At 37.9% G+C, this 15,411-nt stretch overlaps 1 protein-coding gene across 6 annotated transcripts in view; it reads right to left on the bottom strand.

Annotated features, from left to right (window-relative positions):
• The window catches only part of LOC128016610 (teneurin-3), a 281,615-nt gene that overhangs the window by 78,917 nt on the left and 187,287 nt on the right, over positions 1 to 15,411 (bottom strand). For all 6 annotated transcript variants that reach the window (XM_052601266.1, XM_052601257.1, XM_052601279.1 and 3 more), the window contains one exon: positions 7,084 to 7,322. In XM_052601266.1, the coding sequence (XP_052457226.1) occupies positions 7,084 to 7,322 (239 nt within the window). The remainder of the gene's footprint in view (positions 1 to 7,083; positions 7,323 to 15,411) is intronic.

The raw sequence follows: 15,411 nt of genomic DNA, 5'->3' as shown, positions 1-15,411 counted from the left end.
CTCTTGTATTCCTGAAACGAGCAGATAAAGCTCTCCAGCTCGCTGTAACAATATACGACAAAAGAGCTCCAATGACATGGAACGCTAATGAGAGAGTGTATAGAAGAGTTGAGGTGTGAGAGAGTTTCATTAAAGTATTTGAGCAGTAATTGGCTTATAACATTCCTTAAGCTCATGCTCCAAACTCACTCTATATCTTTCTAACTGGTCCTCTCTCTCTCTCTCTTTCTCTCATTAAATTAGATACCCGCTGGGTGAGCCAGTTCATGGAGCAGCCGATGTCCAGCACTCTGGCCTTAGCCCAAGCAGGGGGTCACGGAAGAGTGGGTGGTATTGACTTCTCTGACAGAAAGACAGCCACCCCCTGCTGATCTGATTGAGCTGCTCGCCGACTCTCTTTTGAGCAGGCTACTCTATTAACTTTCGGCATCGTAAACGAGAAACGAATATGCTAGTGACAAGTTTCTCACCTCTGTATCAGATTCTTTTTTTGTTAATTGGAAAGTTGGATTCATCTGAAACTGGAACTAGTGTGGATGAATAAATAATCTAAAAAAGAAAAATACATTTATGGGCACGCATGGATCTAAGAGCCGCAGGGTATTCGGGAACAATCATGCATGTGTATGGAACACATCCAGGCTATTAGAATACAAATGCGCCAAGTGCAAAGTAAAAACGCGTCTAGTTCTCTCAGCTGACAAAGAATGTAAATTGGCTGTTAGGTTTTTTCCCTCATTTTCTTTCCCTCCGTTGTCTCGCGAGTGCTAAAACAGCTAAAGGTGGGCGAGATCATGGGAGGTGGATCGCTTTGTTGATGAGGCTTGGGAATGGAGCGATGAATGATAAAGCAGGCTTCAGAGAAAGACCAATTCTACATGGGGTGAGTGGAGAGAGGGAGAGCGAGAGAGAGAGGGCAATGGAGGGAAGCACAATGCCTGATCAGTTTGGAAGTGGGCCGCTACTGCCTCAGGTGTATGCAGAATGAATGAATAAGAGAGGAAGCAGGAAGAATGAGTTTTCACCAGGGCAGGGTTCACATGCAGAGTGGTACGATTTACAGTTAACTAAATGCAAGGCAACTTATATGAGGCAGGATTGGCGGTTATGTAACCAGTGGGACTCGCAATGCTATCGAGGACTCTTTGACTCTTAATCTTAAAATACAGCTCCATATTTCTCACTGTATGTCACTTATGATCATTAGCAAGAGGATGGGGAAACTGTCTTTCTGTGACTCAACGAGGAACTATTTTCAGAACTAGTGGGAGAAAAACAACAGCAAGCAACACCAACAAAACTGAAAAAGCAAACGTGAACCGTCGCATTTAACTGCGAGAGAGACACGCCAATGAATAAAAAAGACTTTCTGCAGCAATAAATCAAGGCCAAAACCAAATGTCCTTCCATCCTTCAGGGTGTTGTTGTGAGTAGAGCTGCTGACAGCCTGTCCCCTGAGCATCTCCAAATCACCCACATAAATTACCTCAAACTCTCACTGTCCTTATTTACAATCACTTTTTGCAAGGCACCAAAGCTACATTTTTGTATGCCTATTTATGAAAAAATACATTCAGAAATTTCATCAATGCCAATCAAAACTTGCTTTTTCGAATTCGGGTTTAACAAGGTACACAACAGATAAAAAAAAAATTAAAAATTACTCAGACCATTAATTATTCTAAAATCATTTAGTGAAAAACATAAGTGGGAGGACAAAGCAGCTCGCTTGACTGTGAAAATAAGAGAGCACTGTGGAAAGACTGAGTTAATATTTTCTCCAGTGTGTCACTACTCATTCGTCGAGACAGAGACCGAATGAAAAACTGTGCTTGGCTGTGCCTAAATGTAAAATGCTTTTCAGAGGTGTGAAAAGCTGTGAAGTATTTATGAACAGCTTCTCCATCTTTTAAAACAGTACTGAGGAAATCTTGGCATGCCATGCTTCCTTTGGCTGGTGTTTGGTCCACTGGGGGCCCTTTATGAGTTTCTCCAGCTTTTGGCCTCAATGCTAGAAGCAAGGTGGAGAGGCCATCGGCACTCTGTTCAGAAGTTGGAACTTACTTACCATGTGCATCACTTTATTTTTAAAAAAAGGGAATCGTTTAGGGAGGGTGTATGGATGTTTTGGTGGTAAAGTCATGCTTTGCTCATGAATGCAGAAATAATTTAATATGATATTTATTTCGGTTTCGCTAAATAAATAGTCAATGTTACATACTGATTCAGAGATCAGGTCAGTAGTCTCTGTAGTTTCTAGCAGATGATTGTAAAACAAAGTATATGCAAGAAGTGCAAAGTTATTCTAAAGAACAGTGGACAGCTTAACTTCTTAGGATTAAAAAAGGACTTTCTCCTAGTCAACAACTATGAAATGAAAACTGCTGGAAAGGCATATGATGGCATGATGGCCTTCCATCAGGACTTGTGCTGCATCAGTCTTGCCTCAGAACTCTTTTTTCAAGAAGCTCAGGGAGCAGTTAAGTGAGTCAAAAAATCTGGTCTCAGGTCTACTCAGTTAACCTGTCGTTCTAGTGAGATTTTAGTGGCGGTCAGAGGATCCTCTCAACATGTTTGTGGCATCTGGGTGAACTTCCATCCTGTATTAAAGCCATCCTCAGAGGATGTGGTATTGATCGAGTGTTCATTAAAAATCTCTACGTGGCTATATAACCCCTGTTGAACAAGGACAGAGAGAGAGAGAAACCTGATTTCCCCGTTCTCTGTCTGTCTTGTTGTGTGGGTGTGGGCTTAGCGGAGATGGCTGGGGTCTGACACACCAGATGGGACTGACAGAGAAAAGGCTCTGGGTTTTCTTAGTGGCTGGAAGAGCTGCTGACACATAGCGAGCGAGGCATTGTTTGCTGTGTGAAACCAAAGAGGAGGATATGTTCTCCATCTGCAATGCTGACAGTGTGAGACACAGTGAGACCAAGACGCTGCATACATTGAACTCATGTTACTCAAAATATAATGCATTCTTGTGCATAATTAAAGCGGCATCCACCTGCAGACAAACAATCACGTCATCAGCTTTTACAGAAGTTTACAGTGAATGTTCCACTGTGTTTACTTGATAACTGCATGGATGTGCATCTTGTTGTAATGCTTTATGAATCAAATATTACAGTTCCCTCTCTTTTTGTAATACACACAACTAGTCAGAGAGGCCATTCGTTAGGATACCTTTTAACTGCACTTTTTGCATAGTCTGTTTAACCCAACCAGATAGGACAATTTACAAGTATTAAAGCAATTTACTGTTGCAGCATAATATACTCTAATTTATAAACTGATTTGTTTAGCCTCCAGTATTCAGATGTTGAAGTGGCCAAACAGCAGTTTTAAGAAGACTCATAAATTCCTATTATGATTTTATATATAATCCCAATTATAATTCTTAGTATTAAGTGCATATGCTACACAGGGAAACTTTTAAAATAGCTTAAAATAACGAAAGCATAAATGTAAAGCATATTGGTTGGAGCCCCAACGGAGTGTTCTCGGAACATCATATAACATTCTAGCCCTGTTCTCTCAAAGTTATGAACAAATGTCCTTCTAATAACGCAAATAGAACATTAGCCCTGTTTCTCTTTTCTATTATCATCTGGTCTTTAACAATGTTCTCAAAACACAATGTAGCACAAATACATTAAATGATCAATGATACAATTAAATGTTCCCTTACTGTTCACATAAATAATAATAATAAAAAAAGTTTTTTTTTTTTTTTAATATATTTTTTGTAATCTGGTTCAGAAAACATACTTATTATGAATGGGCAAAATGTTCTTATAATATAATTTTGTTAGCTGGGAATAATCCCATTGTGCTAAAAGCAGAAAGAAAAGGGATGATAAACAACAACGCATATAATATCTCAGTTAATAATGTGTGATTCTAGGGCTCTGCAGGTGGACAATATTCAAGTACACTGCCTTGAAAGACAATATAATTTTGCATTCTCCTTTGGAAACCTGGCCTATGTTTAAATATAGGCTTGTTTTTCAGATAACAGTTAATTCCTCAGATTTAAGTAGCGATGGTTAAGGATTGTCAAACTCTTTAAGTAGGTCTAACTTATTATTAACCTAAACTTTATTAATTCTGTGAAGTAATTTGGGAGGAACAGAAGTCATTTAGTAAATGAAAACTCATTTGGTAAATCTATTGGCAAGCCCATTTGTGAACACATTTTGAACAGGAAGAAAGAGTGCAGTAACAATGTTCCATTGTGTATACCCATAGCATCAGTCATTTGAAATAACAGGTTTTGGAACGCAAATTCAGAGGGATAATGAGGTCTGATAATGAAAGCTGGGACGGGACGAGGAACAGCCACAGATAAAAAGAAAGTGAGAAGGAATCTGTTTTCAGGCTTGTTAATGTTTAGCCCCTACAGGGCACTGTCATGATTAGCTCTCCATATATTTCCATAATTTCTGTGATGCTCTTGAATGTCCTGCTGAGTGCATCTTCAGGAATCTTAAAATGCAGTAATGATCAGAGCTGCTGAGGGTCTGGCCAGCAACACCCCGCTGCTTGTAAGCAAGACATGGTACAAATGCTATCTTCAACTAACAACTTTCTGCCAAGATCGGACTTAAAAAAACAAACAACAATTCAAAAAGTCACATGATGCATTTCTTTCCACAAACTTTTTAATTTGCATACAGCCCAACTAAGCTGATATTATTTCATAAGGCCAGTGCACATCTAAGACAACAAAGACACAGAATGAAAGAGATTGCCATTATGGACCAATTATTTTGTGACCCTGGGTGAAAACTCTGTAATCTTGTTGGCTTTCAGTCTCTCTAGATGGTTGCGATCTCTGCTCTATTAGCAGCTGTATTGACAAAAGCAGCAGACCTGGCTGTGGAGTGTCAGTAAATAGCTCTCTGGAAGCTGCTGTACTGTCTCGAATACAGTGCAATAATTAACTCCGAAATGGATTTGGCTTTCTCTCTAAAGAGAAAAATTAGCTTTTGTTATTCAGCCACTCTTGGTTGCTGATCACACAGAGAATTCAACTGCTTTCTTTAAACCTGTCGAACACAGCTCTAACGCTGCGCAGGCTTTAATACAGTACATCTTGTCAATCCCAACAGTGAAAAATGGAACTACAAATGACTTCTCTCAACGTGACACAAAAGCGGACAATAATGAAAGGCCACTGACTGAACAAATGCATTCCTATTTGGATGTAAAAGGGACTCACTGATGCTGTCCTCTCATCCCTTTATGACTTTATGATAAAAGAGGGCTGCTGGATCTCTACAGCACTGAATAGGTTTGGAGCAATATTGCACTGAGAAAGGAAAAGGAGGGCACTTCATTTCCTCTTATTGACTTTGGAGGCCAGTCTTGACGTCATCAATACAACGAATTGTACTGAATCGTGCATGTCTTTGTGTGTCCTCTGTGTCTGATCGCTAAGAGGTGAAACCTCTCATGTGAATGTGACAATTTCTGCTAATTTTGTCCTTTAAGTGCAGTTGATTGGATCATATGGCACGTCCATTAGGTGTTCTGTTACTTTATTTTTGTGAAACCAGTGTACTTTGGTCTATAATGTTCTCATGAACTAACAAGGAACATGTGTATTTTTATTAACTCACATTAACAAAGATTAATAAAGACTGTAGGAAATGTTAATGTTAGTTAAATAACAATAATAAGTATTGTAAAGTGTTTTTGTAATGTTATTGTAAAGTGTTACCGCTATCATATAATGCAGTAATGATGATCATGCACTATTTAATGTATTCATCTTTGTTTCGCAGTTAAAATTAATATATAAATGTAATTCAGCACCACATTTACAATGATATTTACCTATTCATTTTAGATCTTAATTTTTATGTAACACCAGTACTTCTAATGAAGAATATATGATGAGAATCTGGCGTTTTTGTGTTACAAAGGGGTTTTCAGGATGAAAAAGTTAGAACCATTTTAATAACAAAAGCATTATGCAAAATAGTTAATTTTTTTTCTTTTGATTTTGGATTGAAATATGACATGTTTTGGAGGTTTGTAGTCTGATTCAACCACATATAACAGTCTGAAATGGATAAAATGACATTTCTTTTTCCTTAAGCTTACAGAAGAACAAAAATTTCCAGTTCTATTTTGGAATATATCTGTGAGAGCCACCATATAACAAAAAGCCTGTTATACCTCCCTCTCTCTCTCTCCTCGCTTTCTCTCTCTATGTGCTTCCCTTCTCTCTTCAGTAACAGAACCATTATAAAAATGGTTGGGAGTAAAGAACACTCATAATGTAGCAGAAGAACGAAAAATAAACAGATGTCCAATGCCTGCTGTATCATTGTCTCTCCCATGCGGTTCAACAGAACCATCTTCCTTTGAGACAAACCAGCCCACCTCACGGTGCAAAACAGCATCTCTACAGGCCTTCCACAAATCCTCTCATCAGCGTGACATTTGTATGGAATGAGGAAACAACTGGCTCCTTTCAGAGAGGACGCTTAAACAAGGCTGTCTACATTTGGCACACAGTATGTGATAAATACTAAATGAAAGCGAACTTAAAACCATGACGACACAACAGGAGAATAAATGTTTGTCCGTCGACGTGGCCCCATTCTGCTACTATGGCAACAAAGGCTACAAGGACCACTGTGCAGGTGACTGAGTAATAGACAAAAATTAGCAGTGGTTTCCATGGCAATGGAATTGACAAAGCAGTTGATTTTTAAATAGTACTCCACAGCCATTATAACATTTTGCAGGCTTGCTAGAGGTAACCTGAATGAAATTATAGCTTCATAAACTTACTTAAAAATCAAGTGGTAGTAAAAATTCTGAATATATAAGGCAAAGTGGTTAGGGGGACATGATGCCCTCCCTTTTAGGGTTGCCTGAATGACTAGTCGGTCTTAAAAATGTTGTCTTAAAAGCTCAATTAAACTCAGAATATCAATTGAAAAATAAAAATAACTCCATATAAAAAATATATAGAAATATATGACTAGTATATATATATATATATATTTGACTAGTCGACTTCATTAATCAACCATCTATACTTTAAAGCATCAAGGTTTGACCTACCAATGCAGTAACAGAGCAGTACAGAGAGCAGTATGGAGACAGCCATGGCGCTGAGGGCCGTGCACCTCCATGAGCAGTACTTGGGGGACTTCTTGAATTTGAAAGCGCTGCGAGACAGTGTGTTGCGGGGCAGGGGCCGTGTGGGGGGCGAGTAGACTCCCCCCGTGGCCATGGTGTAGCCTGGCGTGGCCGTGCTGAACAGAGGAGTGGTGCCAGTGCCTGTCTTAAAGAGAAAGTGCCTGAAAGAGAGAAAAATGGAGAGAGACAGAAAGAGAAAAGCAATTAACATCTATTTCTCGTTTTAAAAGATACACATTTTTAAAGTATTTTCTTTTCATTTTGCATTGAACAGCTTTAGGCAATAAAGATTAATGCCAAGAACCTGTAACATCTGATACAGTTCATAAAATCAGATGATTATAGCATTTAACAATCGCATATTCTATTCATGGAAAGCTTGGTGTATTAACTCTAAAGGAGTTTAAATGAATAGTTGCAGCAGCACTGATTGTTCATAGAGCGGGGCGCAGTACAGGAAGTGAGGCGTACAGCCCTCCTAAAATGCCTTGCTCCTGTACATCTCCCGCTAAGCTAGTGTCACCCTCTCCTGCTGATTGGCACTTAAAGAATGATTGGTTAACAGAAGCCCTTGGCATGTGGTAATTAAGCTGGGCAGATATTACCAGAACATTTATAAAGCCGGCCCTTTCTGTTAGCTTGAACACCACAGTGAAAATCTAGCCCTCTTCACTTCTCAACCTTTACCGAACACATCTCAATCAAAGACCTTGTGTTTGACTTCCCTTTAGCCTGCTGTGTTTCTTTGTCCAAATGAAAGTGGAGAAATGAGAAACGTTGGGTGCATCTGAGTGTGAGTGGCACTTTCCACTGTAAATCTGGAATAATTTGATTGCACTTGAGAGGTGGAGAAAAAGCTTTTTCTAATTAAAAATCACCAGCGGTACTGTTTCTTCAGCAGAAGAGGAAAAAAATAAAACATCATTATTTTTAGCATTTAAGATCCCATTATCCCATGTGTAGGACTGTAGACATATGGAAAACAGGACTATAAAAGTAAGGTTTTGAAACAAGTCCAAACACATAAATACATTTTGTTTGTGCAGGTGTTTTGTATGCTGGTTTCAAATTCACAGATCATTTAAATAATATTATATACTCCTATGTGATTATATATATATATATATATATATATATATATATATATATATATATATATATATATTAATATAAGTTAATAAATATTACATATAATAGATAAATCATCTAAGACAGTCATACAATGAGATTTTAACCAAAACACTGAAAACTGGAAACAGATTTTAATTTTTAATTGTCAATATTTTTTTTCTCCATAAATTGTGTTTTATTTTAGTTTAATTGTTTAAATTAAAAAAACTAATAATAACTAATAATGGCCAGCTGCCAAATATACTTATTTGATGACAATAATTATTTATCAAATTTTTTTCTGGGGAAATAACAGTAGTAGTTTTTATAGCTCTTTTTTTCGTAGTCAAAACTTCAGATAGGTATGCGCCTATACAGAATTAACTGTCAAAAACAAATCTGAAAAAATATTTAATGTAGTTAAAAAAGTGAAAAAACTATCCCCAGTCTACATTAAAGGCCTAGACATAATAACACTCTTCCACCGCATGAAATCCCTTCCGTTTGTTAAACAAAACATCTCACAAGCTTCCATAGATAAGCAATTCTCTAAAACTGCATGGTTGTCTGTTCGATTGCATTCTTTATGTTGACAGAATGACCCATGAAGACTCTGAACAATGGAACAAACAGATGATTCGAGCTGCGATATCAAATAACACTGAGCACTAAATCCAATTAGCGAGACAGTTCGACAATGTCTCTGCATTCTAATGCAGCGACAGAGAGAGATAGAGACAGAGAAAGAGAAACTGTGCTCTTGTTTTAGTGCAGTAAACAGTTGCTGCCAACTCACTTTTACTCTAACATTATCAATCAACCCAATCAAAGCCAAGATGCTGTGCAAGGCAGTCATGATTTAATCCAGTAATGCAGGAATATCAATTAAAGAATTAGTCAAATTAAAATATTAAAGGCTGTGTAACTTGATTTATGCAAGTGGCGAATCGATTAGCATATTAGTGGATTTTTATTGCAACTTAATTTAGAGCAATTATTCCTAAGCAAGTACCAGTGTCAGAAGTGGCTGCCAATCAAGTGCCTCTTAATAATTTGCAGTCCTGGCTAACCGAACAAGGGAAGAGATATACAATAAGAGGTTGGGCCAGTGCATGACTGCTTTGTCTAAATTTGGTTGGCTCAGTATGGGACTCTGGCCATTTGGTTGGCTGAGCAATGGCCTTCTGTTTGGGGGTATCTGGGTTGGGGTGGGGGTGGGGGTGGGGGTTCTGGAGATTTAGCACTTTGGTTGGCTCAGTGTTGGGCTTGGCATCAGCAGCTGGCACCAAGAGAAGACTCAGGAGCACATACCCGTCCCCATAGCCGCCCTCGTGGCACACGGGAGGGAACACATCCATCTCTATTAAGTTGTCATGCCCGTTTTCAAGAACTGCTTGCTTTGCTAATTTTCTACATGAGAGAGACAAACAATTAGAATAAAGGTTGTCAGTTCTTACTGGTGATGAGACAAGTCAAGGTATTTCTAATTATGAGTTTGGCAGCAAATCCAGAGAGAAAGAGCTTCCCAAATGGCAGACAGTCATAGCTGAATGTACATAGAATGAAAGACAGACCCACACACATGAAAATACTCATAAAACAAGTATACTGCTGTTATATGTCCAATGCATCAATCTGTTTTCCTCTAAATGGAAGCACTAACATGCTCTGACATCAAGGAATATTTATTATAGTGAATAAAGCCACAGAATTACTCAAGCACACTGAATGACTGTAAATTGTTATTGGTAGGCTCTCTACATCCTCTATAAGCTGGTGTGAATATATATTAATAATTATACTTCCTCTACGTTGAATAGCATCCCCCGGAGCAAGGGATGGGTATCTCTAGAGATGCACAGAATCTGAAGCAGTGGTTTCAATTGGTGGTGGGCCATGACCCTAAAATGATAGGGCTCAAGGCAGCAAAAAAAAAAAAACCTTCCTAAAGGTCAAAAATAAAATGCACCTAACCATGTAATTATGTATTGCTAGGATATAAAAAAGGCCCATCAACTTTTATGAGGGAGAGAACAATTTCCATATTTTTTGTTATTGACATTGAAGGCCATGTGTGCAACCTATTCTACTGTATTTTGATGAAAATGTAACTGTGACTTGTTAGAATCAAGTCGAACTAGGTAGATGTCAACATGGAGAGGTTATGTGACTAACCCACACCCTCAAAAACCTACAAAGGTAAAGGAAAATATTATCCAGAATACATACAGGTTCACTTTGGTTTGTGCTGACCACAATGTGTTTATTTAGTGAGTTACTGGCTTCTGAGACACTTATAAATGAGCAATAAACAAATAATATATTCTTTGTTTGACTTTGGGCATTTTTTTGCTTATTTATAAATGCTAAACTATTTTAGCATTTTGCCAGTCAAAGTCCAAAAAGTGAAACCATTTGAGAACCACTGATCTAAAACCTTGGGGCAATATGGAGTTTTTCATTCCTCTCCACAAATTTTGTTGTGGGTTGAAAACTGATGCATGGATTCCAAGAGTAATTCAATATGACTTGGCACATGACCTCTTGGTATTCCCACAAAACACCACCATGACCTTAGCTCCAACCAACTCACCTTTCTGACCTCATAGCAGGAGTTCAATCCTTTGCTTAAAGTTTTTACAAGTGCCTTGCTGACATGTAACAAGACTTGACCATATGCACGTAGGTTTTGAATTACACTATTTGATATATAAACCACACAACAGCTTTTAAAATTATTTATATGTAGTTTCAAATTCATCTTTGTCCTACTTTTCAAGACAAATTAATTTAAAAAGAAATAAAGACAAATCTGGCTAATTTAGGATCGGAAAGACCAATTTAAGTAACTTTGGCATGAAAATGATAAATGTTAATTTCATTTTATTATGATTGCTGACACTTTTAATTCCCGTAATTTGGGGGGGGGGGGGGGTTGCTTGAGTGGAGTTAGGGGTTGTGCCTGAACCATGAATCCAACTATATACACCGGATGCGAGCAGCACAGCACGTTGATATGCGACAAAATACTATAGAATCACTTATCTATAATAGAGATTCATTTTATATAGATCAGTCAATAGAACTCAGTATAATCAGTGATGCGGTCTACACTGGAAGCTGCATGGCATGACACCACAAATCCCTGACAGTAAACTCCTGCCAGCTCCTGCTGTTTATGATGTGCTGACACAAATTTCAAATGATTTTCAATGGTCGCTTTTTTGCGTCCAGTGTAGACAGTCCATAGCTGAACGAGGCGTGGTGCCATGCGACAACTTTCACATCCGGTGTAGACACGGTGTAAGGAGAGATTATTGGGGATGATGGCAAATGATTTGCAGAAAAACACTGACAAACATATAATCTTGTAAAATGTGTGGTAAGTACTGCCACTCTATAGTATAAATAGAGTATGTGCGATCACGAATCTAGGAAGTGATAGTGAAACTTAAAAAGGTATCATGATACGATACCCCCACAACATCATGATGTCTATCAGCCATCGGCGATGGACGATGGCATAGTCTATTGGCCCAACACCTACTGTGTATAGACCGCCAGGGTCATTTACAGATTTCCTTAAAGAATTTGCAGATTTCCTCTCAGACCTACTGGTAAATGTTGATAAAGCACTAAAATTTTACATTAACGTTGATAATACAAATGATGCATTAGGACTTGCGTTTACTGACCTAATAAATTTTGGAGTCAAGCAAAACATCACCAGGCCCACTCATCGTTTTGATCATGTGCTAGATTTAATTATGCATGGAATTGATCTTACTGATACAGAGATCATACCTCAAAGTTATTATGAAAGACCATTTTCTTGTATTGTGCATGCTGCGTTATTACAGATAGTAACTGTATGGCTCCGCATTATCGTCCAGGAAGAACTGTTGTTCCAGCCACCAAAGACAGATTCACAAATAAACTGCCTGATTTATCTCAACTGCTCTGTGTACCCATAAACAAATATGAACTAGACGAAGTGACTAGCAACATGGGCATTATCTTTTCTAATACATTAGAAGCTGTTGCCCCCATCAAATTGAAAAAGGTTACAGAAAAACGTACTGCGCCATGGTACAACAGTAATACCCACTCTCTCAAGAAAGAAACTCATAGTCTTGAGCGCAATGAGAAAAATTAACTTGGAAGTTTTTAGAATTGCGCGGAAAAACAGTATGCCTAGCTAGAGACAGGCTCTAAAATCTGGGTCGAGCATATCCGTAAACTCAGAAAATAACCAAAACAAACTACGTTTTTTTTTTATTTAGCACAGTACTTCAGTACTTCAGCTCCATTCATCACACCCAAAGAAATGGGAAGAAAATTGGATGACCAATCATTTTCTCCAACTGAATTCCGATAAGATAGATAGCACTACACAGAATCTCTTGGATTACAATTTGCAACTAGATGGATGCACTTTTATTTCCTCAACAGGCAAAAATCTGGGTGCTATTTTAGACCGCAACTTGTCTTTTGAAAATCATATTTCTTATGTTACAAAAACAGCATTTTTCCATCTTAGAAACACTGCCAAGCTGTTTCCGATGCAGAAAAGCTAGTGCATGCATTCATGACCTCTACACTGGACTACTGTAATGCACTTCGAGGTGGTTGTCCTGCATCTCCAATAAACAAGCTACATATAGTCCAAAATGCAGTGGCTAGAGTCCTTACCAGGTCGAAAAAATATGATCATACTACCCCAATTTTAAAGTCTCTGCACTGGCTACCTATTCAATTCTGTGTCAGTAACAAAATATTATTACTTACCTACAAGGCCCTTAATGGTTTAGCTCCTGTGTACCTACCTACCTAGTCTTCTACTATGCTACAATCCATCACACTCCCTAAGGTTGCAAAACTCTGGACTTTTTGGTAGTACCTAGGATAGAAAAGTCCACTAAAGCAGGTAGAGCTTTTTCACATTTGGCTTCCGAACTCTGGAATAGCCATCCTGATAATGTTTGGGGTTCAGACATACTCTCTCTGTTTAAATCTAGACACATCTCTTTGGCCAAGCATTAAAATAATGCATCTCATAATCGTGTACTGCAGTTATATCTGATCACATGCACATTATTATTTCTTCGCTTGGGTTGAACAAATCATTTTTGCTTGGTTGTAACAGCAGCCACACTAATTATGTCTCTATTTGTTTCTCTGTTTCTGCCACGGGATTGACATCCCATGGTAACTATGAATTGCACAAGCTTCAGTCTGAATCCAGCCCTTTCAAAGACCTGAGACAACCGAACACCTGAGAAGAGATGATGCAAACCCCTCAGACGACTTCAGATGATGCCAACCCTGAAACAATATAAACTATCAAATTTTGCTACAAGTTTGATTGCAACACATAATCATTGCTGTTAATAGTGTTCATATTCTGTTTGATTATGTCATTAACTGAATGTAGCTTACATTTCTGCCATATGTACATCGATTTGACAGTCACCACTGACAAGCTACTACTAAACATATTACTTAAACTTAATTTCCTGTCAAGCTGCTTTGCGACAATTGCGAAAAGCGCTATACAAATAAACTTGAATTTAATTGAATATGACGTATATAGTCATATAACACTGGATTTCATCACAGTTAAAAGGATTATAACAATAAAAATAAATGTGGCGTGGGCTTGAAAAAAGTTTTAAATTACTTAGAACGCCGAGATTAGACTCTTAGTAAAATGTTAATACAAAAAATTACATACAACACCCACTTAAACGAGCGATAATAGAAGATGTGATGGAAACTAGAGATAAAATCTCCAGCTGTAGTATCTGTGGACTGACTGGGGCATCTGGTGTTTGGGTAAGACAGGATAACATTCCTTTGACACAGAAGACAGCGAACAGGGATTTCGGAGCATGAGGGACAAGATAACCATTGCTAATTGATTACAGCAGGCATGACATCAGGCTGGAAACTGCTATGCTAATCCATGTATCTCCTTTCACGTTTGTCATCCTCTGACAAATGCCTTCACAGAAGATTTAGGAAGAGGGAACGCGTAAAAGAACTGGAAAATAACTTGACAATGCTTATATATGGTGGCGTAATTGAAGATAGTCTACTTAAAAGAGAATATAAATTCTGAAATTTTAAGACATGGAATTACCATTTGACACAGTGAAATGTTTAGATGAACTACTGAAGGTGGAAACAAAATTTCTACTCTTTTGACAAAGGACCTTTGACCTTTAGAATAACACATTTCTTTTAAATCAGTTTTATGCTTCATTCATGCTTAACAACAGCCCCGTGCTACACACTTTTGAAAAAACTATATAGTCAATCTACAGTACATATATCGACAATGATAAACAATCTCTCTCATTATGACCTATATATATATAATTTATGTTTCCACTCCACATCACAGTATGGAGGGCAGAAAACAAATATGAAAAAACAAAAGTAAAACAAGCAAACAAACAAAAACAATCATAAAACTATGTGAAGGAAATTCCAAATAAGGGATATTGTTTTTCTCAAGGAAACCATTTTTTTCTAATGCTGCCTCCAGTGTATTCTTCTGCAGTGCTACTGTGAACATTTGCTAGTTATAAAAGTGACAGAGGACAAAGTGTCAGTACTGAATGATCCTAAGCACTTAAGCCTGTACTGAGAGGCAGCTCACATTTGCTGTGTGTTTTGTCTATGTGGATTGACCCTGACTGTGCCCTGTTCCCAAACTGGTGGTGGAGATCATAGATAAAATATCCAAACATCTAAAGGCTCTTGACAACTGGGTGGGCTTGGCAGGATGGTGTGTGATCGTACTCTGAACACAGTCCGCTACGAGTCAACAGGCTTTCACACTTTTTTTGATCTTATATTGATGGATGATGCTTTACTTTAACGACAATTTGATTTTCTGGTTTTGTTTTGAAGCAATAAATCACTGCTCTTTAAAACCACTTACCAAAAACAAAGACAACAAACAAAGTAAAGAATCAGTTAATTTTCATTTGGCACAATCTCTGTTTACTGTCTACAGGAAATGAGCTTTTATAATTGAAGGGATAGTTCACCCAAAAATGAAAATTTGATGTTTTCTGCTTACCCCCATGACATCCAAGATGTAGGTGACTTTGCTTCTTCAGTAGAACACAA

The sequence above is a fragment of the Carassius gibelio genome, chromosome A1 (genome assembly GCF_023724105.1).
Source record: "Carassius gibelio isolate Cgi1373 ecotype wild population from Czech Republic chromosome A1, carGib1.2-hapl.c, whole genome shotgun sequence".
Taxonomy (NCBI): Eukaryota; Metazoa; Chordata; class Actinopteri; order Cypriniformes; family Cyprinidae; genus Carassius; species Carassius gibelio.
This window is presented reverse-complemented; position numbering and strand designations above follow the sequence as displayed.